Genomic DNA, 14,704 nt, shown 5'->3' with positions numbered 1-14,704 from the left:
ACAGCACTAGTTTTTCCGAGACGGTGATCTTCCTTTACATTCCCCGCGATCGCACGGACGGCGAGGCTGACGGCCGCACGCACCGCGGTGCAGGTCGCGGCGCCAGCGTACGTCCGTCCAAATACGTAGGTCCAATCAATCCACACGCTCCGGGTCCGGGAGAGGCAATCCAAACAGTGGCGCTACTAGCTGTTGGCACCCGCTAGCTGCTTTCCCAGGCCAAACGTGACCGCCGGGTGGAGACGAGAGGAGCGGAGAAGAAGCCGCCATGAAGCAGCCTCTGCCTTTCCCACCTCCTCGATAAATCCATCCTCCCCAACGAACCCCACCCAGCTCCCTCCCTCCCTCTCCTCTCCTCTTCCCTTCCTCCTCCACCCAGCCAGATCAGACTTCAGAGCAGAGGTCGGTCTCGCCGCTTTTGCTCCCGCTGACGGTCCCGTGAGAGCGAGGCGAGGCGAGGCGGCAACCACCAACCAACCGGGGCGTGGGCCGGAGCTGCCTTTGATGCGCCAGGCGCGGCCTCCCCCCGTCCTTTGATGGGCAACGCATGCGGCGGCTCCCTTAGATCCAAGTACCTGCACAGCTTCAAGCACCCCGCCTCCCAGCGCCACGAACCCGACCGCGACTACGACCACACCAACCCCGCCGCCGACTCCCCGAAGAAGCAGCAGCCCGGCTCCCAGCCGACCGCCAAGACGGACGGCCACGCGGCCCCCGCGCAGCCCGCCGCGGCCATGAGGCGCGGCGGGGCGGGCGCCCCCGCCGACCTCGGCTCCGTCCTCGGCCACCCCACGCCCAACCTGCGCGACCTCTACGCGCTGGGCCGGAAGCTGGGCCAGGGCCAGTTCGGCACCACCTACCTCTGCACCGAGCTGGCCACGGGGGCCGACTACGCCTGCAAGTCCATCTCCAAGCGCAAGCTCATCACCAAGGAGGACATCGACGACGTGCGCCGCGAGATCCAGATCATGCACCACCTCTCCGGCCACCCCAACGTCGTCGCCATCAAGGGCGCCTACGAGGACCAGCTCTACGTGCACATCGTCATGGAGCTCTGCGCCGGCGGCGAGCTCTTCGACCGCATCATACAGCGCGGCCACTACAGCGAGCGCAAGGCCGCCGAGCTCACCAGGATCATCGTCGGGGTCGTCGAGGCCTGCCACTCGCTCGGGGTCATGCACCGGGACCTCAAGCCCGAGAACTTCCTGCTCGCCAACAAGGACGACGACCTCTCGCTTAAGGCCATCGATTTCGGCCTCTCCGTCTTCTTCAAGCCTGGTGAGCTACTGCTGCCTGCTGCGCCTTACTAGTACATTAATCCTTCCTGCTCTAGTCGGTCAACGACTACGATGTGCTTAATTAATTAGTTTGGTACTCCTACTACTGTACAGCAGGAACGAAACTAATGCCCGCATAATTAACTGTGGTTTGGCCCGCGATTGGATTTGGATAGTACTCCTAGATGCTTATCTGGAATCATGTCACTAAACTATGAAGGATTAATGAAGTATTAATGGTAATAAGTCGTGAGAACTTTTACGTGATGACACTGGACAACATTCCCTTGATGCAATTTCACACTAGTCTTTCTGAAATATAAGTTCACCGGGAAACTCATCCTAGATTCCTAGTTGAATGGCAGTGGGAAAGTCTGAAACTGATGGAAGGCTGCCTTGCATTTAATAGTCATCCGGTAATGGATATTTGGGGGGAGAATATTCTCTAGCAGTCTATTCTAGAATCTACATGGAGACTTTCCGCTTCATATGGTTACCGTAAACTTTGTGACGCACTCTACAATCATGCCTCCCTTTCTCATTCTTGTATGTACTAATTCTTTCAGGCCAAATCTTCACCGATGTTGTTGGAAGCCCATATTATGTAGCCCCAGAAGTGCTCTGCAAAAAATATGGGCCAGAAGCTGATGTATGGACCGCTGGTGTAATTCTCTACATTCTGCTAAGTGGTGTACCCCCATTTTGGGCAGGTGTGATATTCTTAACCCTTCAATTAACTTGGAGCTTGTCTTCTGACGATTGTAGGCTTACCTGTTTTATGAACGTATATAATGCAGAGACACAGCAAGGAATATTTGATGCTGTACTGAAAGGTGTAATCGATTTTGATTCTGAACCCTGGCCTGTGATATCTGACAGTGCAAAAGATCTGATAACAAGAATGCTCAATCCTCGCCCAGCTGAACGCTTGACAGCACACGAAGTTCTATGTTAGTTTCTTTCACTACCTTATACTCCTGGTTTCACTCCTTCTATACTCCTCAATGCGTTTTCATTTGACATACTTGCAACCGTTGCATTCAGGCCATCCATGGATTCGTGATCAGGGAGTTGCTCCTGATCGTCCTCTTGACACAGCTGTCTTATCTCGCATTAAGCAATTCTCTGCGATGAATAAGTTGAAGAAGATGGCTTTGCGGGTGAGTTCAATTATTTTTAAGCTCAAGTTTTTAATTGCCTGTTTTGGATCCACGAGCTTGCAAGGAGGCTATTTTTGGCATTCGTCTCTTCAAAAGATTCTTGTTCGCTCTGTCAGAATTGCTTTACATATTCATTCTTTGCCAGTTGTTGAATGATCTTCTAGACGAAATAGTACTTTGGCTGTTCTATCTGTTCTGTTCAAGCTACCTATGATTTTTATTGGGCTGTCAGCCTGTCACCTACTGATCAAAGTGCTTACCTGACTGGATTCACATTATCTTGTACTAATATGAGCTATATTCTTGATCATATGCTTCCATTCTTCCTTTGTATGACAATATGACATGAGGGAGTTGTCAAAACAAACTGTATTGAGTACTGAAATACTCCCTCCGTCCCATAATATAAGACCATTTTGCAAGCTATGTTAGCTTGCAAAAAGGTCTTATATTATGGGAGGGAGGGAGTATGTCTTTGTGTGATGAAGCATACCTAGTGAATTATGCATTAACTAATATTTCGTGATAATTCTACCAGGTAATAGCTGAGAGCCTCTCAGAGGAGGAAATTGCAGGGTTGAAGGAAATGTTCCAGACTATGGACGCCGATAACAGTGGTGCAATTACATATGATGAGCTCAAAGAAGGCTTGAGAAAATATGGCTCCACATTGAAGGATACCGAGATTCGTGATCTTATGGACGCGGTGAGTTAGCCAAAATCTAATAATACTGCCTTGGATTTCTTAGTCTTAAATGACCTAGTACGGTAGTACCTTAAGTCCCCTAAGCTTAAATCCTTGTGAAGTAGAAGCTTTTAAAGTCTCTTGGAAACTTGTGCTGCCTCCGGCCAGCTCATATATTACATGAATATGAGGAAATTGGGAACTAGGCTACTTAATGTGCAAGCTGTTCTTATTATAGTTGCATATTTTTGTTGGTGGCTTTCTTTAGGGCATATATGATTAGGAAGCATGCAGTAGACACCATTTTACCTTTAGATTATTCCCTTTATCTGTTTTGTTGCAAATAGTGGTATAGAACTGTACTTCTGATATGCAAAACTGGATTTCTGAGAGCAAGTGCTATAATACATTGTTGATACCATTTTAAAGCACCTGGCATTTGACGTGTCCTGAGAATTTGTGCTTGTGCACCAGCAGATGCGTATCTGTGAAAGTTATTACTTAGGTGACTAGTGTAGTAAGTTTACAGAAATTTCCTCTGATAAGTTATAACATGGAAAACGAAGAAACTTACATATCCCTTTTGTACCATTTGATTCATTAGGCGGATGTGGACAACAGTGGGACCATTGACTATATAGAGTTCATCGCTGCAACATTGCATCTGAATAAACTGGAGCGTGAGGAACATCTAGTGGCAGCCTTTTCATATTTCGACAAAGATGGAAGTGGTTACATCACAGTGGATGAACTGCAGCAAGCTTGCCAAGAGCATAACATGCCAGATGCTTTTCTTGATGATGTCATTAAAGAAGCTGACCAGGACAATGTAAGTGTGGTCTTAATTCTGTATGTTTATTATTCTCTAGATATGGTATATCTTGGTTACCTTTTAGCCAATTACTGTCTTCCTAATAGCTGGGATATGTAAAATCAATGCAAGTTGTGGGATGCAATAGAGCTTATTCAGTAGTCCCTCAGTAAAGAAATATAAGAGCGTTTAGATCACTATTTTAGAGATCTAAACGCCCTTATATTTGTTTACAGAGGGAGTACTAGATACTTGCAATTAGGAACAAATACTTGCTGGGTGTGGGAAACAATAGTAGGCCAAATACTTGTCTAATAAATTCCACTTCAAGATGTGCACTCTATTTGAGCACGGTTTTTGCGGAATCATTTTTTCAAATTCCAGTGGATATAGATTTATGCCGTATAGTGCTGCTCCAAAAGATAGTTTGGCCCAGAGAGGCTGTCTTCATCAGCCAACGCAGCTCATTTGCTAATGAATGTTTACGGTTCTGTTAGTAACAAAAATAAGTTAGTTGCGTGAACTGCCTGACCTGATTTTGCTCTCTTTTGTCAGGATGGGCGCATCGACTATGGAGAATTTGTTGCCATGATGACCAAGGGCAATATGGGGGTGGGGCGAAGAACAATGAGAAACAGCCTGAATATCAGCATGAGAGACGCACCTGGTGCAATCTAGACTTCCACGATGTACATACAGCTTGTGGCTTTAGCTTCTTCCTGTCTTCCTGCTCTACCAAGACTTCCTGCGATTTTCGAATCTTGTAAAATGCCTGTGTGGATGTGTGTTTCTGGGGATTCTGATTTAGCTCGTCAATTGATTCGACGGAACGCATGCTAAGCTGGGTTGAAATGATCTCACACGTTGCTGCTGCTTAATCCCTGCAAAATGTTCAGTGAATTACCTCCTACTATATCTCCCTGGAATTGTTAACTCTTAAAATGGCTTGTCCCAATGAAGCATGTCCAGTTTGATGAACAGTCCTGGATGTGATGTTACTTCCTTTTCTCTCTACATATCACTCGCCATGCAACCGTGTGAACTAGATATGCTTATTGTCAATATGGCATGACCAAGCCTCTGTTTTCTAGTGTATGCTCGCTGTCCCTGGCATCCCCACTGCATTCTTTGCACATAGCTATCACATGGGTTTTTCATCGGCGCTTTCAAGGTTCAAGGAAACCAACTGGCGAACCTAAAGCTCAGACAAATAGTGGACAGATATAACACGCATAATAATCAAAGAGTAGACATTTTACTCCTCTGTGGTCTCAATGAATCTGACGGGCTACAGAGCAAAAGAACTACAGGGGGTTTCTGTGGTCACCAGTAATCCCCGCAAGAGCAGGAACCACCTTTGAAGTGGTGAAATCGAACGGCGTCTCGAATCACAAACTCCCGACCAGTCACCGTCGATATCAACTTGATCACCGTGTGGCAGTCACCGCAAATGCGCAGGTTCTTCATTATGTGGATGGGCATCCAGGCAGGCAAGTTCATGATCCCAAAAGCCACGGCCAGCTTCTCGCTGTGATGGATCTCAGACCGCAGGGACTCGGTCCTCACGTATCCGAGGTGCGCGATCTTCTCCATGAGTTCATCCAGCTTCTCCCGAATCGCGATCACCTGAGGGTGGCTCACGTCTTCTGCTTTGAAGACGTGAACTTTGTTCTTAACTTCCATCCAGCTGTAGCCGGGATTTTTCTTTATCCCTTTGTCTCGCATTAGCTTCCTGACTTGTGCGGAATCATCTGATTTGCCAGCATCAGCATAGATCTTTGCCAGAAGCATGTAGCCTCCAGAATCAGGCGAGTCCAGGTCGAACAAGTGCTTAGCTGCCAATTCTGCGAGGTCGTTGTTGCCATGTGTCTTGCAGGCGCTAAGAAGAGCCCCCCAAACCTCAGCGGTTGGTTTCATGGGCATCTCGTCGATGAGATTCTTGGCTTCGATCAAATTCCCTGCACGGGCTAGAAGGTCCACCATGCACGAGAAATGCTCCAACCCTGGAGATACGTTGTGGTCCCTCTTCAACATATCGAAATAAAACTTTCCCTCCTGCACGAGTCCAGAATGGCTGCAGCTTGACAGAACTGCAACATAGCTTATGTAGTCAGGTTTTGCCCCTTTCTTCAGCATATCATCAAATATCTCTATAGCTTGCTTCCCCATGCCGTGCTGTGAATAACCGGTGATCATGGCATTCCAAGAAACCAAATCCTTCCGACTTAGAAACTCAAATATTTTTCGAGCTTCTGATATCCTTCCGCATTTGGAGTACATTGTGATAACCGCATTCACGACTGAGGTGTCTAAGATGAGACCAACCTTTACAGTATGACCAATAATTTGATCTCCAAGTTTATTTGCACCCATATCCGCACACCCTCTGAACAATGTAACATAAGTAACCCAGTCAGGTATGACATCCTTCTCAGTTAGCATAGCACTATACATCTTGAGGCCATCTTCCTCAGCTCCATGTTGTATGTATGCCCCCAACATTGCATTCCATGTAATTACATTCCTTGTGGACATGCCATCAAAGAACTCACGAGCTTTCCCTATGTTCCCCACTTGAGAATATGCAGTAAGCATGCCAGTCCATGATACAATGTCCCTTTCGGCCATCGAAGTGAATATAGATTCAGCATTCTGGAGATTGCCACATTTTGCATACATAGAGATAAGGGAATTAGAGATGACAACAGCTCGGGTGTGACCACTTTTCAGAGAAAGAGAATGCAGCTGCCTCACAAGACACATATCCATCCTGTTGGAGCAGCCACTTATTATAGTTGCCAGTGCAAACTGATCAACTGTCATCAGCTCGGCTCTCATCTGATTGAACAGTTCGAGAGATTCACTGAAGCAACCATACTGCAAGAATCCCCCAATAAGAACTGTCCATGCCACAGTGTTCCGATCGCGTAAGGAACTGAACACTCTCCTTGCTTCCTTAAAACAGCCACATTTTGCATATAGTTCAACCATAGCACTGGCAACGTATGGGTCAATGTGCGGTAGGCTCCGAATCACCTGAGCATGGAGTTGCTTACCCCATCCTAATGAAGACAATTTAGCACATGCAGTCAGAGAACTAGTGTATGTTGTTGAATCAAGACGCACACCTCTATTGTGCATGTCTACAGCCATACAGAGGGCTTCTCTGGCTCGCCCACTCTGAGACAATGCGGATACCATCATGTTCCATGAAACAACATCTCGTTCAGGCATGCTCTCGAAAAGCTCAAGAGCATGATCAACACCGTATGACTTGGCATAGCCCGCTAGCATACTGTTCCGGCAAAAAATAGTTGGCCTTTTAATCTGACTGAACTGCTTCGAAGCAAAATCCACAGCCCCACATCTCACGAACATGTCAACAATGGCAGTCGCAACGTCAGGGTCGTCCTCGAAACCAAACTTGGTTAACAACCCAAGCAGCTGCGGCGCCACTTCCTGCCACCCGAGAGCGCCGCAGGACTTCATGGTGCAGCCGAAAGTGAAGGCGTTTGGCAAGGAGTCCCCGCTTCGGTGCATGGACATGAAGGTCTCCAGGGCATCCATGAACTGGCCGCTCTGGAAGTAGCCGGACATGAGGGTGTTCCAGGAGGTGACATCTCTCCTGGGCATTCTGCCGAACAGCTCCACCGCATCGCTCAGGCTGCCCAGCTTCGCGTACCCGTTCATCATTATGTTGTGGGTGATGACGTTGGGCTCGTTGATCTCGCCGCGCAGCAGGCTTCGGGCGTCGGGGAGGGCTCCGCAGGAGAGGTAGGCGTGGAGGAGCGTGTTCTGGAGGAAGACGGCGGACGCGAGGCCCACGCTGACGAGGCGGCCGTGCAGCGCGCGCGCGCCGGAGAGCGCGCCGCGGGCCCCGCATGAGCGCAGCGCGTCCGCGAGCGCCTGCGTGACGGCCATGTGGGAGGCGGCGGCGGGAGCGGGGAGAGGAGGGGGAGGAGGAGACGGCGGTGGCGCCCATGGCGTCGCCACCATTCAAACGCAGGCCGCGGCGGAGGTGAGGTGGACGTGAGGCGGAGTATGACAAGTGGGACCGAGATGTGTGAACCTTGCCTGGGTGTGGACCAAAAGGTACGTACTGGCGCGGATACCGTTTTCCAAATGTGAAAGCGTAAAGTGTTCCTTGCCTTGCCTGCTCGCCGCCTTCTGTAGTTCTGCTCCGTCGTCTGCGTCTCTCTGACCCTGTCCTTGCTCGCGAGGCGCGTCCCAGCTCGATCCCACGCCGGGCGAGGAAGAGGAGCGCTAGGGTACAGGGTTTGGGGGCGAGGCCATGGAGGAGGGGGGAGACGGATCCCTGGAGGCGCGGCCCGGCGTCCTGCTCGTCGGCGCCCCCGGCGTGGGCAAGCGAACCATCCTCTCCCGTGAGATCCCGCCCCCTCTCGCACTCCTCCCTCTTACATCTGTACATGTCCTGATTGCGGTGCGTGCTTAGAGTTCGAATCCGCCGTTTCCCGATTACATCGTGCTGCTAGTGAGAAGATTTCGTGGTCTGTTGGTGATTACTGATTTCAATAGGTTAGTAATATGGGGTTGACGGGGGAGGAGAGAATCAAGTGTTGTAGTAGCTGATAATTTAGTTCCATTTCCAGTTTCATCACTGGCTTGACAAATTCCTTCGTGGAGTTTTAGGTTTATATGATTTTGCACATCGTGTGTATTTATTCACATGAACTGCAGGGTTGCTTGGACACCTCTTATTTTCTTATCATCTCCATATCATCATGAACTGCAGGGTTGCTTGGGGCGGAAGTGCCGGACACATCCGACTTGTCCTCCGGTGTGCTATGTCAGGGGTATGTGCTTGAACGCCTACACGGCGAATCATTGTGTGGTGTACTTGCAGAATTAGTGGACCTAGTTTTCAGTTAAGCTGACATATGACAGAACCTCTGTTGCTATTGATTGGTATCCAGGTGGAAAATTGACACCAAGTACTACTCTGCTGATATTTCCATTTGGACAGCACATCTCAAGGAAGGGTTTTCTCTTGGCTCGCTCCCTCATCTGGACCAACTGGCTGCTCTTGTTATGGTCTTCGATATGAATGATGTCAGAACAGTGAACCCGTCACACATTCTTTGATTCTTACTGTTATGTCTAGTTCCATTCTCAATCTATAATCCTTTATTCAACTCTTTTGAACCTTGTAATTACTGGTGTTCAATTGTTTGATCCTCAATTCTGCAGTAGGCTAATCGTATCAGCAATTATGCAGGAATCGTCCTTACATACCCTCCGAAATTGGGTTGGTAATATTGATGTCCAGAGGTTTGAAGTTGTGCTGTGCATCGGAAATAAAGCAGATCTTGTGCCTGGCCATGGTGCGCATGTAGAGTACAGGAGGCGCATGCAAAGGATTGGCGAGTCAAGTAGTGATCCACATCCTGAATATTTGGATTTTGGGATAAATGAAAATGAAGGTTGTGGTTTGTTATCAGAGGAAGAACCACAAATAGAGATCAGAGACTCCACTTTGAAGTGGTGCATTGAGCATAGTATTGAGTATATTGAAGCTTGTGCTTCCAATGCTGACTTTGACAAATGTAAGTAACTAAGTTGTCCTGTGGGCTGCAATTGTTCGACAAAACCACATTATTTTTATCTTTTACCATCATCTCACCCTACCATGTGTTTAAACTGAAGATCAGCTAATTAGGTGCACACTTAGTATATAATGATAATGCTCATCTTCAAGTCAATTGGCTCTTTTATGACTTCTTACTCGTCTGTTTTTTCTGATACTTAACATACTTCTGCATACTATTTTGCATCACACTTTGGGGTGCCATCAACCTGCTTTTCACCATCGTACATTTATTTACCATCTCTATTGTGTATGATTCACTTAGCACTGTGCTTCTTTTTGACATTTTTCTGTGGTGATTATGATCCTTCTTGGAGGGCCTATGTTTTGTTAGTGGCATCGTAAGCTTGCCTTCTTAGTGAAGCTCTGGACATCGAGCTTCTTAGTAGAAAAGGTCATGAAGCTTAAACTTCTCTGGAAAATGCATGTAGCGGAACCGTGTTTGGGAAGATTTAAACCTTTGTAAGCTTAAACTCAAGCCAGACCAAATTTGGCCTATGTAGATTCCCCATTTTTTTTCAGCGCTGTAGTATCTTGGAGATCAGTAGCACCCAATTAATTAAAAGTCACATTTTATGTTGGTATTGGTCTGTTGATCAAATTGCATTTGGTATTTTTCATGGTAATTTATGTCTGAACCTGCAAAATTGAAAAGGCAATTCAAGTCCATATTGTTTTATACCATATTACTGCTTAGTATTAAATGCCATACACCAAAAGGCTAACAAGTTAAATGGTTGATCCACATGCATGGCATCGGTGGCTGTTTTTATTGTGTGTGAATTATGAAATTTTATTATAATTGTTTGACGGAGTCTAATAAAAGGCACCTATTTTCTATCCAAAGTTGAATATTGCGTGTATTTAAATAGATCTTTTGGATGCTCTTTCAATTCTGAACTGTCGTCTGTTTATAATTACCAACAGGCCTATCAGTGGATGGTGATAGCCAAGGCCTAGAGCGACTCTTTGGAGCCCTTTCTGCACACATGTGGCCTGGAATGATTCTGAAATCTGGAAATAAAATTACTAGTCCATCCTTGGTCGAAAAAGATGGTGAGTTATATAAGAAAACAATATAATTACACGTTTAACCATAAATTATTAAAGTAGCGCCATGGTTTTGTGATGAGTCATGCTTGCTCTAACAAACAACCATATGATGTGCAAAGCTGGAGCGATTTTGATAATTAGAATATCTTGCCCTCCACAGTTCCATTATTGAATTTAGAACCCTGTATTTGGCCTTAATTATTCTGTTTTCTACTGACAGAATCTACAGATGATGAATTGACTTATGAATTTGACTACGAGGTCCTATCCCATGCATCTGATGAGCAATGGGAATTCGTCGGTGAATCGAGTACATCAAGAAGCTTGGAAGGATTGGATGAAGCTAAATCTATGCAGGACAACACACAGCAAGTTGTGAACGGCAATGCTAGTTCTTCGGCGCCCAACCCTCTTCCAAATGACAGATCTACAGAACCTGCTGAAGAAAATCCTGTAACTCAGAGTCACACAACTGAAGATAGTAGTAATCATGTGGATAACACTGGAGCAGATACTTCTGAGGACCAGCGAACTGACACCCCAGAGGTCAATGCACTGTTTGAGGATGATCATTATGGCGTAGATGATCTGGAGCGACTAATGTCAGAGATTGGCAACATGCGCTCCAACCTAAGGCTCGTTCCTGACTTCCAAAGGAGGGAGATGGCTGCCAAGATAGCCATGAAAATGGCAACCATGTTTGGTGATAGTGACGACGAGGGCTTCCATGCTGTCTAAGCTAAATTGCTTATCTTCACACAGGATTACAGGTTATGGCAAGCCTATTTGTACAGGGAGATCGGCATCATGCCACCTAGGCATTTTTTATAAAATCCTGATGCCATTTCCCAGCAACACAAATTTTGTACCTCATAGTGCTTCCAGATATTTAGTCATTTTACCTTCTATAGAGTTATTCATACTTTCTACTGTTATAGGGTTTGTGCTGTATCATTAAGAATTTAATCTCTCTTGATTCTTGAATCAACTAGCTATTGTATATGTAGCTTATCAAATGTTCTGTTACTATTGAATTGCGCAAAATATGAGTGATAAATGAGAGCATCCAACCAAATTATCGTATGGTTCTACGAGGCTGAAAATGAGATGGTGCATCTGGAGATCTTCGGGCAAAGAAAATATCAGATATGCAACAGCACATAACAATAACAGTGCCCCATATCATGTGTTCAGTACGTAGGTCTATTGTTCCAAAACTCCTCTATCTACAGCTAAAACCTGACAACACTACATAACAAAACGAAATGCCAAGGGGTTTATACAATTCACACTGTTACTGCCCTTCCAAGCTTTTTGATAGTGAACCATTGTCAGAGCTCTCGGGCTCGGGCTCGGGCTCATGCCCTAACATTGGTTGGCCATTTTGGTCATTCACCATGTCAGGTTTAGACTGTTGCAGATTCCCAGATGGCTCGTCTGATAACTTCGATGATCTTGCACTATGTTGCATACCCCTTGGACCGTTAGAGAATGGTTTTACCTGCGAAACATGGTAGAGATCAGGGAGAGTTATTCCAGACGGCATGGTAAAACAAATCAAACTATTGCTAGTTCAGTTATCAGATTGAGCTTCAAACTTCTAAAACAACTCATTTATCCTGCCTGCAGAGAGATCTGTAAACAATATATTAATTTGAAATAGTAGCATACTTTTTTCTGGATTGTGGCATCGGGCAAATTAAGAATACTAAGTTAATTGCAAACACTCACATCATTTGAAGCCTCTAGCCTTGCCCGCAAAGCTTCATGTTCAGCTTTAACACGGGATGGGACGCCATCCTTTTGATAAACATTCCTTTTGGCAGTCTCCTCATCTACTTCAACCGAACCAGCAGCAAATGGGTGGTTTACTGGAATCCATCTAACTGTCTCTGGATCGACATCTGGTGGCAGGGGATCACCTTCTTTAAGAAACACAGTGGGCCTTTTCCACTGATATGCATGTGATCTCCTTTTCTGATGCATTGTCTGTTGTTCATTTGTAAGCCGGACAGGAGCCATGCGGTACTCCTTGCCAAACATCTGAGCAGTAGAAGTACCTTCATCGATCTTGACTAACGAATTATTGAAAGGATCATTGTACACACGTGGTTTTGCACTGCAGGAGTTGCCTTAGTCAAAATTATTGCACGATTTAAAGAAAATATTAGACAATTACAGTAGAAGAGTTTTCACAAAAAAAGAAAAGAAAAAGATAGGTTAAAACTTAAAAGTAGGCTTGGAAACCAGCATAACAATTTTTGTCTATCCCTAAGGTTTTATTGACCATGATCACTATCACTAGTCACATAAAGTAATATTACAATTTCCATAGCAGCCAACAAGAGTGAGACGTGGATTTACAATGGCATAAAGCTAGTTACTAGACACATGAAAAAGATGACAGTTCTTCCTCAGAGAAGAATTCACCCCCTATAGTTTCACATGAACAAGATATATTAGTTCTGAATGTTTTGTAAACATGATTCAGAATACAATAAAATGTTCTTAGAAAAACAACCAATTCCAAAGCATAACATCAAAAGTGGATTTGAGTATGAATTCATTATAATTTAGAGCAATAAAAGATGTAGTCAAACCACATATTCCAAGAAAAATAGGTTTCTATACTGTCTTCATAAATACTCATTTGAGTAAACCTCTAAGCCCAAATCATCATATGAAAAACTATGGCAGACAGTGCAGAAGAGAATCCAAACTGAAGTTTGACAAGATAGCAAGACATACATCCCACGTTGCCCAGATTTTAGATGCCCGCGCCTTACTAGATCAGAAACAGAACCACTACTATCTTGCTGTTGAGTTCTTATGATGACCTGTCTTGCGAGAGCAGCCAAAAATGCAATGCCGAAACCGAAACCGGCAATGGAATTTAGTCCAATGGTTTTCCTCATCTGCATGAAAAGATAAATAAGAGAGTATTTCTTATGTAAGGATAGAACACCATACGACATGGTCACATGAGTATAACATGGTACAGTATTGGGTACTGGTGAAGAGATAATTTAGGTCTTATTATGCTGTAAAGAAAAGAAAAAGGCCACATCTCAAACTGCCCAAACTGCCTAAAATGTCAAAAGCCATGTGACTGCTGGGGGTCCTGATGCATTGCAGATTGCTCATGAGCAGTGAACTAAAAGTCACCAAAGGAAGAAAAAACAGCGGGCGTGGGGGCAGCAATCCGATGACATGCTATCATTAAACATCTCACTCTAAGTACCAAGGCCATTTTTCCCACTTAGCATTTCAACAAACCATTAAATAGACCAATTTCGGTAAGGCGTCATTTCAAGGTAAGCCCAGACTACAGTTTGAGTATTTTTCATACATAATATCAAGGTAAGAACATACAGTACACATCTACACAAACTTATCTTCTTTATATCTGCCACATTTTTGTGCACTAGGCTAACTACATTTCCACAAGGAAAAGCCCTAGCAAGTTCAAACTGTTTACAAGGCGCCACATCGTCCCCCCCTCTACCAATTTCCTGAACAACAAGAGCTAAACCTAACAAGCAACCACAGCTCAGGCCTGACAGTGGCCAACCCTCACAGTCCAAATGTGCAGAAATAACAAGCAAGAGAAACGGGCCGCGTTACCGAGACAACAGCAGGAGGCACCGAGGCGACAAGCGCCCTCAAATCCCCCACCCTCCTCTCCAGAGCCCCGATCCTCCGCTCCCCGTTCGGGGCGCCATTCGTGTCGCTCGAAGCCCTGATTGGGCGGGATCGCCTCGGCCTCCCGCGGAAGCATCTGGGCGGGATTAGGCGGACGGGGGCGGAGAGGGAGACGGCGAGGGAGGCGGCGAAGGAGGCGGGCGCCATTGCCGCCCTCGCATGGAGGGGGTAGCTAGCTAGGCTAATGGCCTGGGACTGGGAGTGCTCAGGGACGGTGGAGGTAGGGGGAGAGGGGATGGAGAAGACGGAGGAAGCAAATGGAAATCGCAGAGGGGTCACTCGCAGCGGCCAGCGGGCCTGGGCCGGCCCTGTATGGAGTGTAAGCATCGGAGAGCATCCTGATCGTTCATGATAAAGCTGACGGCGAAGATCAGCCAGCGGCCCAGGGTTGTCCTACCTATCCGTCGGAGG

General features: G+C 46.1%; 4 protein-coding genes across 4 annotated transcripts; 2 read left to right on the top strand and 2 right to left on the bottom strand.

Annotated features, from left to right (window-relative positions):
* Positions 1 to 222: 222 nt before the first annotated feature.
* LOC123054551 (calcium-dependent protein kinase 13) lies at positions 223 to 4,913 on the top strand (the record flags this gene model as incomplete). Its single annotated transcript, XM_044478338.1, is given in 7 exon segments — positions 223 to 1,278; positions 1,844 to 1,987; positions 2,075 to 2,227; positions 2,322 to 2,437; positions 2,976 to 3,143; positions 3,727 to 3,951; positions 4,489 to 4,913. Coding segments are annotated over 7 exon segments (1,671 nt in total). The 3' UTR covers positions 4,612 to 4,913.
* A 256-nt stretch (positions 4,914 to 5,169) lies between these two features.
* Positions 5,170 to 8,002, bottom strand: LOC123054549 (pentatricopeptide repeat-containing protein At3g26782, mitochondrial). The gene has a single exon (XM_044478334.1). It carries the CDS (start codon positions 7,927 to 7,929, stop codon positions 5,257 to 5,259), a length of 2,673 nt encoding a protein of 890 aa, XP_044334269.1. The 5' UTR covers positions 7,930 to 8,002; the 3' UTR covers positions 5,170 to 5,256.
* A 49-nt stretch (positions 8,003 to 8,051) lies between these two features.
* On the top strand, positions 8,052 to 11,625 carry LOC123054552 (uncharacterized). Its single transcript, XM_044478339.1, has 6 exons — positions 8,052 to 8,315; positions 8,687 to 8,747; positions 8,868 to 9,003; positions 9,170 to 9,497; positions 10,466 to 10,594; positions 10,812 to 11,625. Exons 1-6 carry the CDS (start codon positions 8,225 to 8,227, stop codon positions 11,327 to 11,329), a joined length of 1,263 nt encoding a protein of 420 aa, XP_044334274.1. The 5' UTR covers positions 8,052 to 8,224; the 3' UTR covers positions 11,330 to 11,625.
* A 69-nt stretch (positions 11,626 to 11,694) lies between these two features.
* Positions 11,695 to 14,587, bottom strand: LOC123054553 (protein MULTIPLE CHLOROPLAST DIVISION SITE 1). The gene is made up of 4 exons (XM_044478340.1): positions 14,216 to 14,587; positions 13,340 to 13,506; positions 12,323 to 12,710; positions 11,695 to 12,092 (listed from the first exon to the last, which is right to left on the bottom strand). The coding sequence occupies exons 1-4, from the start codon at positions 14,438 to 14,440 to the stop codon at positions 11,886 to 11,888; spliced, it is 987 nt and encodes a 328-aa protein (XP_044334275.1). The 5' UTR covers positions 14,441 to 14,587; the 3' UTR covers positions 11,695 to 11,885.
* Between the last annotated feature and the right edge of the window lie 117 nt (positions 14,588 to 14,704).

This window comes from Triticum aestivum, chromosome 2D (genome assembly GCF_018294505.1).
Source record: "Triticum aestivum cultivar Chinese Spring chromosome 2D, IWGSC CS RefSeq v2.1, whole genome shotgun sequence".
NCBI classification, from domain to species: Eukaryota; Viridiplantae; Streptophyta; class Magnoliopsida; order Poales; family Poaceae; genus Triticum; species Triticum aestivum.
This window is presented reverse-complemented; position numbering and strand designations above follow the sequence as displayed.

Bases quoted from the DNA above. Each gene is read 5' to 3' on its own strand.
- LOC123054549 (XM_044478334.1), bottom strand. From the start codon at position 7,929: ATGGTGGCGACGCCATGGGCGCCACCGCCGTCTCCTCCTCCCCCTCCT.
- LOC123054552 (XM_044478339.1), top strand. From the start codon at position 8,225: ATGGAGGAGGGGGGAGACGGATCCCTGGAGGCGCGGCCCGGCGTCCTG. The intron at 8,748-8,867 runs GTATGTGCTTGA...ATTGGTATCCAG, and splicing joins TCCGGTGTGCTATGTCAGGG to GTGGAAAATTGACACCAAGT. The intron at 9,498-10,465 runs GTAAGTAACTAA...AATTACCAACAG, and splicing joins CAATGCTGACTTTGACAAAT to GCCTATCAGTGGATGGTGAT.
- LOC123054553 (XM_044478340.1), bottom strand. From the start codon at position 14,440: ATGGCGCCCGCCTCCTTCGCCGCCTCCCTCGCCGTCTCCCTCTCCGCC. The intron at 13,507-14,215 runs GTAACGCGGCCC...CTTTTCATGCAG, and splicing joins TGCCTCCTGCTGTTGTCTCG to ATGAGGAAAACCATTGGACT. The intron at 12,093-12,322 runs GTGAGTGTTTGC...CATGTTTCGCAG, and splicing joins GGCTAGAGGCTTCAAATGAT to GTAAAACCATTCTCTAACGG.